General features: G+C 27.5%; 1 protein-coding gene across 12 annotated transcripts in view; it reads right to left on the bottom strand.

The window, feature by feature from the left end:
* Positions 1-3,722: 3,722 nt before the first annotated feature.
* LOC145180198 (uncharacterized) overlaps positions 3,723-17,172 on the bottom strand; it is a 36,786-nt gene continuing 23,336 nt past the window's right edge. For all 12 annotated transcript variants that reach the window (XM_090081515.1, XM_090081523.1, XM_090081519.1 and 9 more), the window contains 16 exons: positions 17,009-17,171; positions 13,938-14,119; positions 12,574-12,751; positions 12,316-12,497; positions 11,849-11,990; positions 10,639-10,820; positions 10,398-10,542; positions 9,887-10,056; positions 9,461-9,608; positions 8,426-8,607; positions 8,182-8,329; positions 6,963-7,277; positions 6,643-6,825; positions 6,229-6,375; positions 4,194-4,380; positions 3,723-4,101 (listed from right to left, as the gene is read on the bottom strand). In XM_090081515.1, the coding sequence (XP_089937641.1) occupies positions 3,929-4,101; positions 4,194-4,380; positions 6,229-6,375; positions 6,643-6,825; positions 6,963-7,277; positions 8,182-8,329; positions 8,426-8,607; positions 9,461-9,608; positions 9,887-10,056; positions 10,398-10,542; positions 10,639-10,820; positions 11,849-11,990; positions 12,316-12,497; positions 12,574-12,751; positions 13,938-14,119; positions 17,009-17,171 (2,827 nt within the window). In that variant the 3' untranslated portion in view covers positions 3,723-3,928. The remainder of the gene's footprint in view (positions 4,102-4,193; positions 4,381-6,228; positions 6,376-6,642; positions 6,826-6,962; positions 7,278-8,181; positions 8,330-8,425; positions 8,608-9,460; positions 9,609-9,886; positions 10,057-10,397; positions 10,543-10,638; positions 10,821-11,848; positions 11,991-12,315; positions 12,498-12,573; positions 12,752-13,937; positions 14,120-17,008; position 17,172) is intronic.

Genomic DNA, 17,172 nt, shown 5'->3' with positions numbered 1-17,172 from the left:
ACTGTCCTTAGAAAGCGCTTCTAATCGATGCTAAGCCTTAACCATATTAACTTAGCGTAATATTGTGGAATCCTATTAACGATTGTTACAAAGCAATCAAATTCAAAGACGTAAACAATTTGTACTTTTTTGACAAAAAAAAAAAAACTCGTCGCCGACCTTGTTGACGTTCTTTCTGTTGTCTAAAATTAACTTCAGGTTGACAAAGAAAAATTTCAATCGTTTGTTTTTTAACGTTAGCCCAAAACAACTATTTTTAAGACGTATTTTAGTACATAAGTGTCACACACTTATGCTCATGAAAAAGTTAGGACTGTCCTGGGAAAATATCTTTGTCAAATTATAAAGTTACAAAATAAAGGAAATAAAATTGCTTTTTCAACACACTACAAGATATCAAAATAAAGAACACATGTTTGTAACAAATTTTGTCAAAGTTACTGATAATATGGTGCGGGACCTCAAGTATTTATTACACAATTTTTAACACCAAATACACCCGATAAATTGGCTTAATACTAATTGAATTGAGATCTCTGATTTAAATTTAATTTCTAAAGTTATTTAAGTCTGATCTGAAATCGAATTAATGTAATCTTGTTTAATGTTTCTAAAAAAACGCACATGTAGAAGTAATGTCACAGAAAAATTCTTTAATAAATATAATTTAGAAAGTTTTTCTCAGGCCTTAACGCTCACAAAATGACGCAACACGCTTTGTAGACGCAAAAAAATTTTAATTATTTGATCCGTTCGAAAAAAGATCAAATCTACCCGCAACAATTAACGTGATTTAAACGAAAAACTTCTAGCGTTATCGAATTCAGAATAAAATATTTTCTTTGAACAAAATTAGTCTATATAATAAATCTAAATTGCCAATATAGTAAAATTCCTAAATGATGGAAATTTTCTGTCTTACTCTATGAAAACAGTCTGTAAAATTATATTATGCAAGTTATTAGCTTTTATATTTACAAGTAATCTCCGTTTCTTGATAAATACTAATATTGTTAATTGTCAAAAAAGGTCGCTTAAAGAATAATAGTGATGAAAAAAAAAATGTTTAAAAACTATCCAATATCTCCAGAATCATTTTCTATTTAAAGAAACCTTTGAACTTAACTTAAAGATTGGTGCGAATTATCTCCATTTGATCGTCTAAAAGCGCGCATTAACTGCGATGTTTACTTTTCAAAAATCTTTTATTTTTTTCCCATTAGAAAATTATCTACGATTTTTGTTTGATTAAAAATAATCTGAGTCAGAAAAGTTCGGAACGAGCGATAATTTAATAGAGCTGTACATGTCTAAGTTTATTTGGCAAGATCCTTTTTCTGTTTATTTGATATGTATATCTTAACGTATCAAAGAAAATTATTTATTGAGGGATAAACTTTCAGTAAGATCAAATTAATTCACTATTTCCTAATTACATTCCTAAAATTTTTTAGAGTATTTACTGGTTTTTATATCGTGACTTATTTGCATTATTTTGCATGGTTTTAATTGTTTTCCGTTTCGACCACTTTTAAATTTTGTAATGACAAATTAAAATCAGATGTTAAAATGAAATCAAAATGATGACGCAAATGGTAGGTCCATAATAACTCTTAAATAAACATTTTTAATTTTTCGTTTCTTTTTACTTTAACTTTTAATTGCAGATAATCTTTTGCCAATGAAATTATAGGTTTTTGTTTAGCTAATGTGCCTTTTCGAAGAAAACCCCCGACACCCTATCGAGATAATTTCGGCATTTGCAAACTTGTCACTTGCTGAACAGCTCGTTTTTGAATCGCTATTTTGTAGCGTGCCATTTTTTTTTTTTAAATTCTCGCTCCAAACTCGGTCGAAGAAATAGAAGCATACTCAATATTATTGTATTTACGGCACTACGTACTTGAAAAGATATTTTTCGACAAATTTATTTTGATCAAACATTCGAAGTTACTGAAGCTTTTATAAGAAACTTATACCTGGAGTATTTAACATGATAATAACTGATTATATAAAAGACATACGTTTTTCTAAACTAAACAATATATAACTTATTTTTTTAACTTGTTGTTTTTCAAAGACTTTATTGTTAACAAATGTTGCAGCTAAGAACTTGGAAATGAACTTCTGTATTCTATTGTCAATTTCTCCTAAGTGACCAATTTTGCGGAGACAAAGCTCAATTCTCTCCTAAAGTACTAAACAGTTATTAATGCGCCTGTTGTTAACCAGTTAATAATGCGCCTAATGTATGCGCTTGTGAATCCCAAGGTATGTCCTTGGAACCCCAATGAATGGAGAAAACTATTTTATTCATAATTATCAAAGTTTTTATTTCTGAACTAAAAACTTTCAAATTTGTGAAAACCAGACCAAAAAAACTAACAAATAACAAAATTTCCCTAAAGACTTTCATAGTTATTAGAAAATTTCGTAAACTAGGTATACTTGGGACAGCACGGGGGGTAACTTGGAACGAAAGATTTAATTTAGTTTTAGCAAGTTTGACAGCCTGAGGATTTAACAACTATTTAAGTTAGATTATTAGATTAGATAACACCAATAAGCCCGCCTATTTCAATGCCTCAGGGCTTTCAATTTATAGGCTAAATTCAATGCCAGAGTTTTTTTTCTGTTGGATAACAAATAGGAAATGCAAAATACCGATTATCTTTACCGGAGTAGAACAAAATGTGAACTATGAGAAAAAAAAGCAGTACTTAATCAGAGATTAAATGACTTTTGGAGAAAAAAACAATTATAAACAAACCAATAGTCGACAGAAATAGACTTGTATCTTCCCATCTGGATAAACAACGGTTTTGTTTTTACCATATTTGCAGAAGATTTCTTCACGAGAAAACCGGTATTTTTGACCGGATCTTAAACATTAAAGCCAAGAAAAGACATAAAAGTTTAAAACTTTAACTGAAAGAAATCCGAGCAACAGCATGGAATGAAAAGAAGTTGTTGTAAAAAATCTTGGAAACATTCAATTTAGACAGTTCAAAAGTTAGTTGAATGTTCTCATACCCTTAGATTTAATGATTTTTATCGGCACATCAAACAATAGAGGAACGCTTTCAGGAACGCTAGGATAAACGCATGACGTGTGATTTTTGTTAGAGCTTGAAAAGAGTTTTTTATCAATGTCTTTTATTGTAGAAAGTCACACAAAATAAAGTTTTACAAGAAATGTGTTAGACTTTTTTGAATTCATTTTCTAGATGGAGTCAACCATTATTTTCTTCGCTGTTTCAGGAGTTCTTTAGCATTTAAAACAACAAACTGACCCTTCAATTTGCATTTTCCAAATATTACGCTTCACTTCAGAGCCAAATAGGGTGTGAATTAAACTTTTAAACTGACCAGGTGCTCCATCATTCTAGTGATTACACAGATCTCTTGTCCTAGTTGAGATCATCATATATGACTGCAAAGCATTCATGTTTCAAATCACTACAGCTGTGTAGATTGTGACTTGGTATGAGTGCCTATATACACTCTAGACCTTATACTACTGTTTCAGTTGGCAGTTTTTTAGCTAAACTTATTTGAAGGATTACTCCACCAGACAAGAAGATTTCTTTTAATTAGCTTAATTCTATGTGCTGGCGTTTTACATACCGTGATCGCTTTGTTGATATCACTCATTTTCAAAAATACTCAAGTGAAACATTACATACCTCAACGAATGTTTCAAAGTGAAGAGTTTGGAAACATTTTAATGTTTTAAGTTTTAAAATTTAAACTACTATTTACATCAATTTGCTCATAGAACAGGCTGCTCTCGTTACATAAAAATCAAAGTTTTTCTTTCTGTGAGGTAAAAAAAAATAATAATAATAAAAATAAAACTAAAACTGTACACTAAAATTTTTACAAGGTTTCCATAAAAAGTATAGAGAAAATGGTCTTATAATATTCTCTACTCTTCGTTAACTGACACTGCCTTTCTTTCACTTTTAAATAAAGAAGCGGTTCTTTCAATAAAACGTCCAAATAATGTTACCCCGCCTTCTTTCGCAGAACTCATTGTATTTGAAGTAACATCGGCGGCACTATGAAAGTTACCTTTCAAACGATACCACAATATCTTACCTAAATTTCCGAAATATTGTGATGTTAAATAAACGATTATACTAAATATCATGTTAGAATACATAATAAGTCAAAATTTTTAAAAATGAAACCTTTTCCCCGTAAGTTGTTCAGATTATCAATACTTTCAGTGACGTTCGTAAATTCTTCATTTAATTCTTCGATACTTTTATGAACTGAAAAATGGGAGCGTGTATCTTCACTTCCATCGAGTTGATTGTACCAATCGTTTACAGAATCCAGGTGCTCTCTAATTTTATTCCTTTCACTATCTTTCTCCTAGAAAAAGTGATTTAAAAAAAAAAGAAAGTATTATAAAGAAAGAAAACTGCAGACCAGACAAGTTCGATGTTATTTTAAGACTATCATTAACTCTTTTATATGATAGTTGTAAAATACCATAGAACTTGCCTGGTCTTTAGAATAACAAAGTTAGATGTTGTCTGAACCTGCCAAAGTTAAGTTATATATTGGTGGCCTGGTACTAAACGAGTTGTCTCTACAATACTGTAAATTAGGTAATTTATATAGTGTAAAAAAAGGCCAATGTTCAGACTCATTAAAGGCCAATGTACAATAGAGGTGTGTGAAACTCGAAGTTTCGAATTTGAGTTCGAGTTTATTCAATAATCAAACTCGAATCGAATGTATTTAGTTAATTGAATTTGTTTCGAGTTTCGATACCTTGGTTCGATATTTAGAAAATCTCTGTAAAGTGCTAGTAAAGGACGAGAGAGTAAGGAGCGTTATTTGGAATTATTTTTATAGTCGTAAAATTAACGATATTATTTCTGGTTTTTGTAAAATTTAAAAGTGCAGTGAAAAAAATAATCTTGTCCAACTTCAACTAAAACTGACTTATTTACTTACCTGAGAAGTTATCATAAAAAAGAACCAGCAGACTGTGATAAAAAGGCACAAGAACTTTTGGCATTAGGATAAGCATGCTTTGTTGATGATGAGACGAGTCTTGAATAATGTGTAATTAACTTAGTTTTGCTTATTCTCAACCTGACATAACCCGAATGTACACTTACACTAGTTTGTCTAAAGATATATACATATGAATACAAAATGTAACTTTTAAAGTTGTCAGTTACATAAAAGCCGATGAACAAAATCATTTCATTAATCTTGAACTCAAACTCGATCAGATTTTTTGCAGTTTCGATCGAACTCGATCGAAGAAAAAAACCTTAATCTCGCACAGTGAATCGGAAGGTGAAGAAAAGCCAATTTTCACTTAAGCAAAAAAAAAAATTTCAAAATAAACATGAGTATAGATGGACGTAAAACTACCAAACAAAAAAACACTTATTTAGTTCACTTAACTGCTGTGCAATTCGATTGTGAAAAGCGAAATAAAAATTTAAACAGTTGTAGCTGCAAACTCGGCACTTTTAGCACCAAGCCACAAATATATGGGGCTGCCCCTCTCTTTCATTAGTGAAATGGAAAGCATTAAGCAGACTATGGAATCACGACTACTGCAGTTGTTGCGGCAAAAATATTACTCTTATTAATTTCAGGACAGTGTAGAATGATGTTGTTTGCATATTTTGCGATGGTTAGTTTACACTAATTTTGAGGGATGAACTCTGGGTTTATATCTAGTGTGCAAACCGCATTGAATGCTCTGGGATTTTTTTTGCAAACATTATACAAAAAAAAAAAATATTTGTATTATTATTTTATACAACATGCTTACATTTATTTAAACAAACTAAAAAAGAACGATAGTAAAAATATCTTTAAAAGTCTAAATGGATTTAGAATTTAGTAACGAACAATTTTTAAAAATTTGTGATTTAACAATAATATATATATATATATATATATATATATATATATATATATATATATATATATATATATATATATATATATATATATATATATATATATATAAGAAATTATAAATTGAATTTTATAATCTATACACAAAAATAAGTAAAAATAAACTAATTTGTAATAATTTAAAATGTGTAATATATTAAATTGTATAATAATATTATTTAAGGATCGTAAAAAAATTAAAGAATTAGAAATATCTTTATCCTTTATCATAAGAAATTAACAGAGAAAAAAACAAAAAAAAAAAAAAAAAAAGAAGAAGAAGAACTTCACCTTAATCTCTACTAAAATAGCTTCTAACTGTGGAATCTCCAAGTCTTCGTTTACAATTTCTAACAACGATGAAGTCAAGGTTAACCAATCATCGACAACATTAATACCATGTTCTAACTCGAGTACCATCTGTCTAGATTTTTGCAGCTAAAAATTAAAAACGTAAAAAAATTTTTTATTCACTGTCGTGAATAATTATTTGAATGAGTGAACTTGAAAATTTTGATGTGGTATTTTTTATAGAACAGATCTATATTTCCTTAAACAAAAGCAGGAAAAAAAAAAAAAAAATAAATATTCAGCTCATTGTTAATGTTGAAAGTTGAAAAAGTTGAACAAAACTTGAGCAAATAAAAATCTCGTTTAGTAGAAATTTTATTATATTTAAAAAATAGCAAACAACTTCTTAAATACCTTTTTGGTGTACCCAATGGTGTTCTTCACGACTCTATTCCAGAAGTCATGAACATCAGCAACTTGAGAAAGAACGTTATTTACCTCATTCATATCATCCCCAATCACTGCTAACAGCTCGTCAGATATACTATTAAAAATTAGAACATGTTCTCTTCTTCGTTGCATAGCATTCGTGATGTTCTTTAAAAATGAAAGCAAAAAACTAAAAAATATTACCTGAAAATAAACTCATGTCAAACGCCAAAAAATAAAATTGACGAAAACCAATTATAATTTTACCAAAAAAAAACAACAAACAAACAAAAAAAAAAACAAACTTCAAGCAATTTCAGCTTTGATTCAACACTGGTTGCGTCATTTAAATCTATTTGATTCCATAACGACAAATCTTTATCATTTTCCCGCAAATAGTCTAACAAATCCTTTTTACTTTGTGTAAACTCTTCCCATTTCTGCAGGGCATAATTTAACAGTTCTTTTCGTTTACTTGCCCACTGCATTATGGCAATGCATTCTTCATTAGCAGAATTTACTTCATTTACTAAATCTTTACTCAAAACATCACTTATTGAAATATCACTGTTAGACAAGAATGAAGTAAAAGACTTTTCGTTGATTTGCTGATCAATGACCTGAGAGAAGAAATTTAACATTAGATATTTTCATGCAATTTTATTCTCATCTGTCATTTGAATGCAATAACATCAAGTTAACCCATTACAAATTACAAAACATGATGCATGATCACCAAAATTCTCTGTTTCTAAGACAAAAAAAACATGTAGTGATTTAATAGTTGCAATACTATTGTGGTAAACTTAGTTCTCCCAAAAACTTGGCTTATTACATTTTTATATTTTTATCAAGAAGAAGTAATCTGGGCACCAAAAAGCCTAGGTAGTGCTCAAGTAGCCAAAATAATGTTGAAGAAGAATGCCAAGTGCCTAAAAACAATTTTGACCACAATTAAATAATTCAGTTTTGATTAGGTAAGTTTTCTTAAAAAGAAGTCTCCAACTTATTATCTTTTCCACAAATAGATAAAAAGTGGATGCAAACTCATAATTGGTACATTAAAGTATTTCAATAGCTGCAAAAAAAGTCTTGCAACAATCTCCACAATCAGTCATATTTTAGGCAAACACATCACCAGTAATATTTTACTCAAGTAGTGTTAACCAAACTTCTGATAATGCAAGAGAGTAGGCAACTTTCAAAAGCTTATTTCACTCCAAATAGCCTCACCTTCAACAAATATGTTTATTTAGAAAAACATATCAAGAAGAAACTCATTCCTTTCATACCTAAGCATCAATATAATAATAGAATATTATTTTTTTGTGAAAAGATAAAAAAGAATTATGCTATTTTGAACAGTTTACAACTGTATAGAATGTTAGTGATCATATGTTAACCAAATTCAACAGAGAGAGTATACAACAGAATTCAAATAAGCAATACATATAGAATATTTATAGTTGAAATAAAAAAAGTAGAAAATGATCTCAAACACAAATAAAAATCCAACAAAAATACCTTCATCTCATGCAACTGCTTTTTCAAAGTAGTTATATCTGGCCCAATTACTTTAACACCTTCACAGCTTCGCTTTTTCATAATTGGTAACCATCCCCAGAAAATATCAAGTTTGTTTAGAATCAGATCATTTATGAAATTCAAGAACCTTGAAGAATCATTATATTTAACTTATAACAATTTTTATTTTTAAATAAATCTCTCTTAAAACATCAAACTTTAAAATTATAAACCTAAAATATACTTTTCTCTTTGTCCAGTTAAAGCAGATGATAACAGCTGCATGTCATTTGATAATTCACTTCTCTTTTCTTGAATTCGTTGGTAATCTTGGGGATCCAAAGCAAAGCACTCTTTAAGCTCATTTAGTTGATTGTTAATTGAGTCCAATTCATGCAATACTTGATTACCTTTGACTTCAACATCCTGCATTGAAATCAGTACTTTTATAGAAGAATATTATTAAACTTAAATTCTTGTTATAAAAAAAATTTAACAAGAAAAAGAAATATGAAAATAAAACTAGTTATAACTCATTAATACTATCCATGGACTTATTAATCCTTTGAATATGTTATGATCTCTAAAAAACATTAGATTTGTTTGTGACCAGCACACTTATAATTTAACTAAAAAGTTTTGAAGCAATACAATAAGAATTACTAATGTTATTCATCTTATAACCGATATTGTTATGCTCAAGAACATTTTATGTTGTAGAATAAAATTTAAATTAGTAGTTGTTGTCTTCTCCTACTGTTGCAGTAGTTAAGTTACTGAATTCACTCAAAAAACTTTAAGTGAATTTACTAGCAATACAGTTGCAACAGCTATATTGCTGAATTTATTGAAAATACTGTTGTAGCAGCTATCTTACTTTAAAGCAGCTGACAATTTTAAAGAAACTGCCAAGATTTATTATTCATGTTACTGAACACAGTAAACCAAGAATGCAACAAAAAAAAAAGGAAAAACTGTTATCACAATATTTGGTTCTGAAAAGGAACTAAACAAATATGCCTCAAGAGTTGTAATTGCCCATTTGGAAAAATTATATTTTTAAACCATGTTTAAAAAAAACAAATAAATGTTATAAATAATGAGAAATATTTTATCTATATCAAGATTTGACATCAATTCAACAGAATCTTTAAATCTTTCCCAAATTCAAGGTGGAAATATTATCTTAGCTCAAACTGCAGCTACTCCTTTGGTTGCTTTAATACATTTTGTCAAGATTAATACTTTAGTAAATAAAAATTCATAAACATCTAATTACTTTTAAATTTATTAATAAAACAGCAGCATGCTCAAATTCTTTCAGCTCTTTCTTTTCTAGATTTGTAGATTCTTCTTTAATCTCTTTAATTACATTAGAATTTTTCTGAAGAGATTCATTCAACATGTGGAGCATCAAAATGGTAATTCTAAACACATCAAGATAACTCATGAGTAAATCTTTCAATTTTCTTATATAAAAGATAGGTCATAAAAAGTATTAAAAAGATAACTTTTGAAGATAATTTTTGAAAAAGTAAAGAAAAAATGCACAATCACTAAAAAATCTAAATTTAAAGTTTAAAAAAATTTTAAATTTAAAATAATCTAAAATTAAAAAAAAAAAAAAAATTTGCCAAAATGATGATTTACAAGATGTAAAAAATTTCAAACAGCATAAAATGTATTAAAGCAATTTCAAAAAAACCTGTTGTAAAAATCATCATAAATAGTTTTAGTATAACCAAAATCTTTGACGACATCACCAACAATCTGTGCAACAAGCATTTTGTTTGGTAAGAAAGTAGACACTTCATTTGCAAAACCATTGAGCTCATCTATTATTGCTTTTTCTTTACCAATTTCACTCAACCAGATCTACATGAATGATTTTTGATTGTTTTTTTTTTTTTATACTTTTCATAACATTTCAATTTTATATGTTAATCTCTTCCTTTATATTATTTAAATACAATTTATATTTTTATAAAGAACGAATGTGTTGCCATTGTATACTTGTAACTATAAATAAAACACTAAGTTAAAAATTAAAATTGAATTTGCAACAATTTGTACAAATACAATGTAGCCAAGCATTTTTACAAATTGTTTCAATTTTATATACAATATATGGTTAAATTTTATATGCAATAGTTATTTTAATTTTACAGGCAAAAATTAATTTTATATGTAATAATTGTTAAACCACTTTACATTACCTGACAAGAAGAATAGTACTGCTTGAGAGTTATAAACTTTACATTGTGTTCATTCAAAGGAAACTTCATTTTATTTATTTCTTGTAGTCTATTTGTAATTGACTCTTTTTCCTGTTTGAAATATTCTATTATGGTATTCTGTTGACTAAGAGGAAAAAATTTAAAAATTTTCAATGAGAAAAATCAGCAGCATTTAAACTCAATCAAAAAAGAAATTTTACAAACTAAAAGAAGAATTTACTTTATCTTTTTATCTTCATATAAATGAACACTATGGCGGTATTCTTTGATAAGATCGTCACAAGATTGCATCAGAATTAACTTATCATTATCCATTACTAGTGTAACATCACTTAATGATACAGTGTGTTCAAACAATTTTGAAACAGGCCTTTCCAGTTTCGATAATTCAGTTCCCAATTCCTAATAGATGTGAAAAATTTTACTGCTTTTTTTTTTAACAGCAACCAAAAAAGAAATCATAATTAACCAATAAACAAATACAATAATTTTAAAAAGATTATATAAACCATTATTAGAATAGTAAACAGTTCTATACCAATTACTAAAATAACTGTCTTGACTTAACAAAAAAATAAGCTAGGTTCTTAAGGAAAACCTTTCATAATGCATAATTAAAACCAATAACTTGAATCTCTCTGTAATCTAGTATACAGAGGCAGATAAGATTTAAATGGGTGAGGGACACCACAGAAATGAAAGTTAAGTGTTGGCATTAAACAGTAGTGAAGTCAAACAACGCTTAATTCTTCATATATTGTCTATACAAAAATAATGTTAAAAGCATTGTACAAAACTTCTTTTATCCTACAGGTCTTTGTCAAAAGTTTTTACATCTGTAAGTTATTTCCATAAAAAGTTCAATTTGTTTATGCAATTAATCTTGTTTATGCAGCTTACTTGCAAGAAATTAAAAAAGAAAAAAAATACTTTATTGATCATTTCATTAAAATGGATGAAAATTATTATGATTTAAATGGGTACTTAGATAAACTTATCTAAGTGCCCATTTAGATAGTAATGGGCACTTAGATAAACTTATCTAAGTGCCCATTACTAAAGTGTACCATCTATTGGATGATTTATCTGTAAAAGTAATGTCTAATTCATTTACTTATTTATCAATTATTTGTCATTTACTTATTTGCTTAAAATATTTCCTGATGAACAATTTTTTTATTTATCAAAAAAAAGGTATTTATTTGATTCTTAGATTTCAAACAACTTGGATTTAAAAACAAAAAGCTCACACACAACAAAATCTTACAAATGGATTAAATGCAAAAGTAATAAGTAGAAGATAATATAATGGATTTTAAATTAAATATAATTATTTTAACAAGACTAATTATGATTATTTATGCAATCAAACAGTGTTATTGGAAAGAAACTAATAACTTACTTCAACATCAGTAATTTGTTATTTTTACCTCAAGCTTGCTAATATTTCTTTTAATTGTTTGTTGATCATCATTCAGAAACACTTCATTTAAACTGTCTTTTAGTGCGCGCAACACTTTGATAATTTGTGCTTTTTTAGAATCCAGTGAACTATTGATCTCATTGTATAAGCTATATATATATATATATATATATATATATATATATATATATATATATATATATATATATATATATATATATATATATGTAATTACATTAATTTTTTTCAGAAAATCTCAAAATAAATCAACTCACAAAAAAAAGGATAAAGTTGTTATAAGGAGAGGTTTTATAGCTTTTTCATGAGCATACAGTTTTAAATTTATCAAACCTATATTATTACTAACTTCCACAATAAATTTATTTAAATAAAATTAATGAAGTGTAAATGGAAAAGAAATCTAAATAACAATAGTAGCAAAACAAAAATTGCTTCAGTAAAAACGATTCTTACCTTCTAAATTGAGCATCAATTTGGTCCACCACACTACTCCATTTACCTTTTAGCTGATGCAAGAGTTGTTCAACATCTTGGTGATTTAAATCATTAGCTCTAATTTCTAATAAAACACTTTCTGCTAATTTGATGATATCTTCAAACTCATTAGCTTTTGAATCAAGATCAGAAGAGTGTTTCTATGAAGTAAATTGTAAGATCAATTGAGATTTGCAATTTTCATCTAAACTCATTATAAACTTTAATAAACTATACCTTTAATCCTTGCTCTTGATTTAAAAGAACAGAAATTTTGTTAGATCTTCTACAACTATCATCATCAAGCTGTGTTTTGATAAAGTCTAACCAAGTACAGTAAGCTTTCATTTTATCAACCAAACTGATGATCTGATTGTTAGATTGTGATTGCAGTACCAGAAGATTTTGTTCATAACTTAAAAAAAAACAAACAAATATCAAAATAATAATTAAAAAAAATCATTTTGCTAATAAACATTAACAAAAGAAAAGTTTGATTTTGAAATTACTTTTTACTAACTTTTTTAATACTAATCATCAAGTTAGTGGTTCAAATTATGAACTAATTAACAAATTTCCTAATTTGTAAAAATGTAAAAAAAAAAATTTTTTTCCAGCAAAATAATTTGTTTTCAAATATATAGCAGTGTCGAATATGTTTTTACTATCATCTTTTATGCAATAACTCTTTAATAAAAAGTATTTTAACCATTATTATTGGTCTCAGGAATGTACAACCATATGAATATAGCTTTAATTGATAGTTTTTTTAAAAATAAATAATTGCAGTCAGTTGTAAAAACTAAATGCAACTATTTACTAAAACAAATGCAAACAATTTAAAATGTTTCTGCTCTTAATGTTTCAAGATAAAAAACCATGCAAGGGAAAAGGTACAAAGGTATGATTGTCAGCTATGTAAAATGTGTAAAGGTGTTGCTCACTTTACTGCACCACAGTTTACTTCTGAACACATCAAATATTCTGAAGTAAAAATATCTGATTCAACTATAAAAGATGTTTACCGAATGGCAATTTATTTTTGAAGCCACAAAATCAATTAACAAAATTTGTTTTGCACAACTTTAAAAACCAAGTGAACTCCAATTTCTCTAATGTCTCTTCATTTTCATTTTCTTCATTTCAACACAATGGTTGAAAACCATTGATTTCAATAAAGAAATATTTGACTCTTTTTTTTCTTTGATAATAAAATTATGTGTTTCATCAGAAAAAAAAACCAACCTGCTGAAGTACAAACTGATGATCAAAATGAAATTGAACTTGTCAAACTCATTTTATGCAAAATTTATTTTAAAAAAAGTAATTGCAATATACCTGAAAAATATATGCAAACTAAGTTGTGAATTTAAAATAGTTAAAAAATTTTAAAATTCAAATTCATAGGTGACTTTTAAGCCTTAGATTTTTATAAAATTAGTAAAATGAGCCCATACATTAACAATATAATATTTAAAAGAAACCTTTTTGATCCTGAATGCTGAAGGAAAACATTAAACGCTTTGATTTTAAACACAATGCATTTTTTAAAAATTAATCATTAATGTTAAACCAATTAAAAAAATAATCAAACAACTTACTGTTTTTGTCTTTCTGTTAGAACTTTGTTTAAAATATCCCAGTTTTCTTTTATTTCTTTCATTTCTTTATTTAAAAGATTGCTTTTATTTTTGCCAAGCTTCTTATTCTTCAGAAGTGCATTACCATAGACAAATAAAGCCTGCAAATCTGCTTCATATGAAGATAGTTTACTGAGAACTTCCTTAAAAAAAAAAAAAAAACACAGTTTAGCATTTTATTTGTAAAATGATCATTGAAATCAAAATCTGCTACACAAGTAGATCATTGACAGCAGCTGAGTTAAAACATAACATTACAGAAAACATAGCATTATGGAAAAGGAAGCTCTTGCTTTAGTATGGGTCATTGAAAAATTACATTTGTACCTGTATGAAAGAAAATTTAAGGTTGTATTGGAACACCAACTACTCAAGTTTATTTTTGCTTCCGGTTCTAAACTAAATGCACATATTGCAAGATGGCAAATTAAATTGCAGGGATACAATTTTGACATAATATATAAAAAGGAGAAGAGAACATTGGAGATTTTATATTCAGAAACTTTTATATCCCAAATGAAATACCTGATGAGTCAGATGGTAATGAAGTGGCAGCCTATGTAAGTTTTTTAGTGATAAAAATGGCATCCAAATTAATATCACTTAAAGATATAAAAATGCAGACAGCAACAGACATCAGTTTATTCCAGTAAAGAGTGATTATTGTCTTGTAAATAGTATGACAAACCAGTACTTGAACCATGTCGTAGATTTCAAAATGTGTTAACTGATAATGAGGGGGTTACATTAAGAGAAACAAGAATTGTTTTACCAATGTCTCTTCAAAAAAGAGCTTTACAAATTGTACATAAAGGACATTTAAAAATGCATAGGATTATTGCATCAAAAAGTGTACTGGGTCACTATGAATAGTGTTATTTAATCACATATTGAAAAACATCTTGGATGCCAAGCAAATTTACGTATGCCAAATCCTGAACCAATAAAATGTAAATTTTACTATAACACGTTTGGGATGATTTAGCAACCGATTTTTTGGGACCATTACTGTCAAGAGAATTTTTGTTATAGAAGGTATATATTCTAGATACCCATTTGTTGATATAACGAAAGTCATGACAGCACCAAGTATCATAAAAAAACTAGAAAACATTTTTGCTATATTTGGTCATCCTAACAAAATAAGAAGTAACAACAATCCACCATTTAAAAGTGAGGCTTTAAAATTGTATTTTGAAAATGTTGATAAAATAACAGTGATATCCAGAAGCAAACAGTATAGTAGAAAGATTCATGCAAGTAATAGGAAAAACAATTAAAACAACTCTTTTTATGGGTAGAAACTGGAGAGAGGAACTTCAATGTATGTTTCTAAATTATATATGTGCTCCTCATGCCATAACCAGAAAGTCACCAGCCACATTGTTATTCAATAGAAACATCTGAAGAAAAAAATCCTTTCAATAATAGTTGAGAAATCACGATATGATAATTGAGAATTGAGAGAAAGTCAAGATAAAAAGTATGCAAAATTAAAAAAATATTTTGACGATAAATATAATGCAAAGATGAGACATGATATTAAAGCAGGAGACCAGGTTCTCATAAAAAGTCATAAACATGAAGGAAAATTAAATTTAAAATGTCTAAACAAGAAATACATAGTTAAAGAAATAAAGCAAAGCAGATATCTGAAGAAAAATTTATGGATGAAAAACAATTTTAAAAAAACTTAGTAAAAAAAAAGTCTTTTTTCTTGATTAAAACTGGAACAATTTTCTGTTGAAACAATTTAAATGCTGCTAGAAATATGAGAAAGAATAAAATAAGAAACTTTTATGTTTTAATTGAGAAGAAGTTTAAATGTATTTCTACAATAAAACATTCTTGAAAAAACTTTTAAGTTTAAAGTAAATGTTAATTGGAACAAGAAAGATTCAAAAGAACACTTTAACTAAATGGGTTATCAGATGTAATGAAGTTTACTGTTCAATAATAAATCACAAGCTTTTTGTTTGCTGATTGATAATAAATGATTGATTGTAAAACTGTTTTATTTTAGTAAGTGCATCCATGTCAGCCAATACTTTGAAAAATTTAAAATATGAATCTAGAGGTTACTGCCTTTAAATTTCTATCTTTAATTTCAACTATTTCTAAAGTGTAATTCTTAACAGAACTTGAGCAACAGATGAATCTTGTGGAATAGATGTTTTGTTTATATTGTTAGTGCTGGCAATAAAACAGTAGCCATCTTGCAATTTCCAAGTAAAGAATCTAGTAATTTATTTGCTTTTTCCCATGGTAAGTTATTTTGAGACTTGCCATAGGATGGAGAAAAGTTTACAAGGCCCACATACAAAACCATCAATGTAAAATTAAATCAGCTACTATTTGATTTAACTCTGGGATAATATTTAGAATGTTTCATAAACCAAACTAAATCATCAGAAATGAAGCAGAGATAAATGAAGCAAAGTGATAAATGCAAAAGAGAGATGTATGAAATCTATTTTATAAGAATTTACAGAGAGAAAGAGAATTTACTATATGAAGTGTTTTTTATTTCAGGTTATCTTCCATCAACTTTTTCATTTTTTTTGTAAGATTTTTAAAATACGTAGTTTAAAACTTTTTAAATACACAGCTCATAATTTTTTGATCATTATTTCACTTGTAACTAATTAAGAAATTAAAGATAAAGCAAAAACTGGGTCTTCTTTAGAGTCAAACTTCAATATCTCAATATCATTACAATTTTGCAAAACAATTTTGTTTTTAGATGTAAAGATGACTTAAATATTTTCAAATAAACTTTGCAGAGCAAAGTTCATATTTTAAAAATCAATAACTGAATAATAGTTCAGTAAGAATGGCAGAGTACAGATAACCTTCTATAGAGTAGTTTATGCCATGCTTTGTTAATATAAACTTTAATATGCTATTTTTAAGCTCTCTCTTAGTTTTACACTATGCTTTTTATGTAAAACAAAAAAATACATAGCAAAGACTTAATAAATTGGTATTCAAACCATCAAAACGATTCTAAGAAATCTTTAAAAAGGTTAAACCTTTATCTTCATGGAAGCTTTTGTTGCTTCTCCAACTGTTTTAGTATCTTCTTCTTGAGTATCGAATCCTTCTAATTTTTGTTTTACAATGCTGGCTTGTTGAATCCAAGAAGCAAATTCAGCTTCTTCTATTGCGAGTAGTTCTTCTGAAAGTTCTTTCATTC

This window comes from Hydra viridissima, unplaced genomic scaffold (genome assembly GCF_058129835.1).
Source record: "Hydra viridissima isolate aposymbiotic clone 2 unplaced genomic scaffold, HvirCarnegie_v1 scaffold_3, whole genome shotgun sequence".
NCBI classification, from domain to species: domain Eukaryota; kingdom Metazoa; phylum Cnidaria; class Hydrozoa; order Anthoathecata; family Hydridae; genus Hydra; species Hydra viridissima.
Note: the sequence above shows the minus strand (reverse complement) of the source record. Positions and strands in the feature narration are given on the sequence as shown.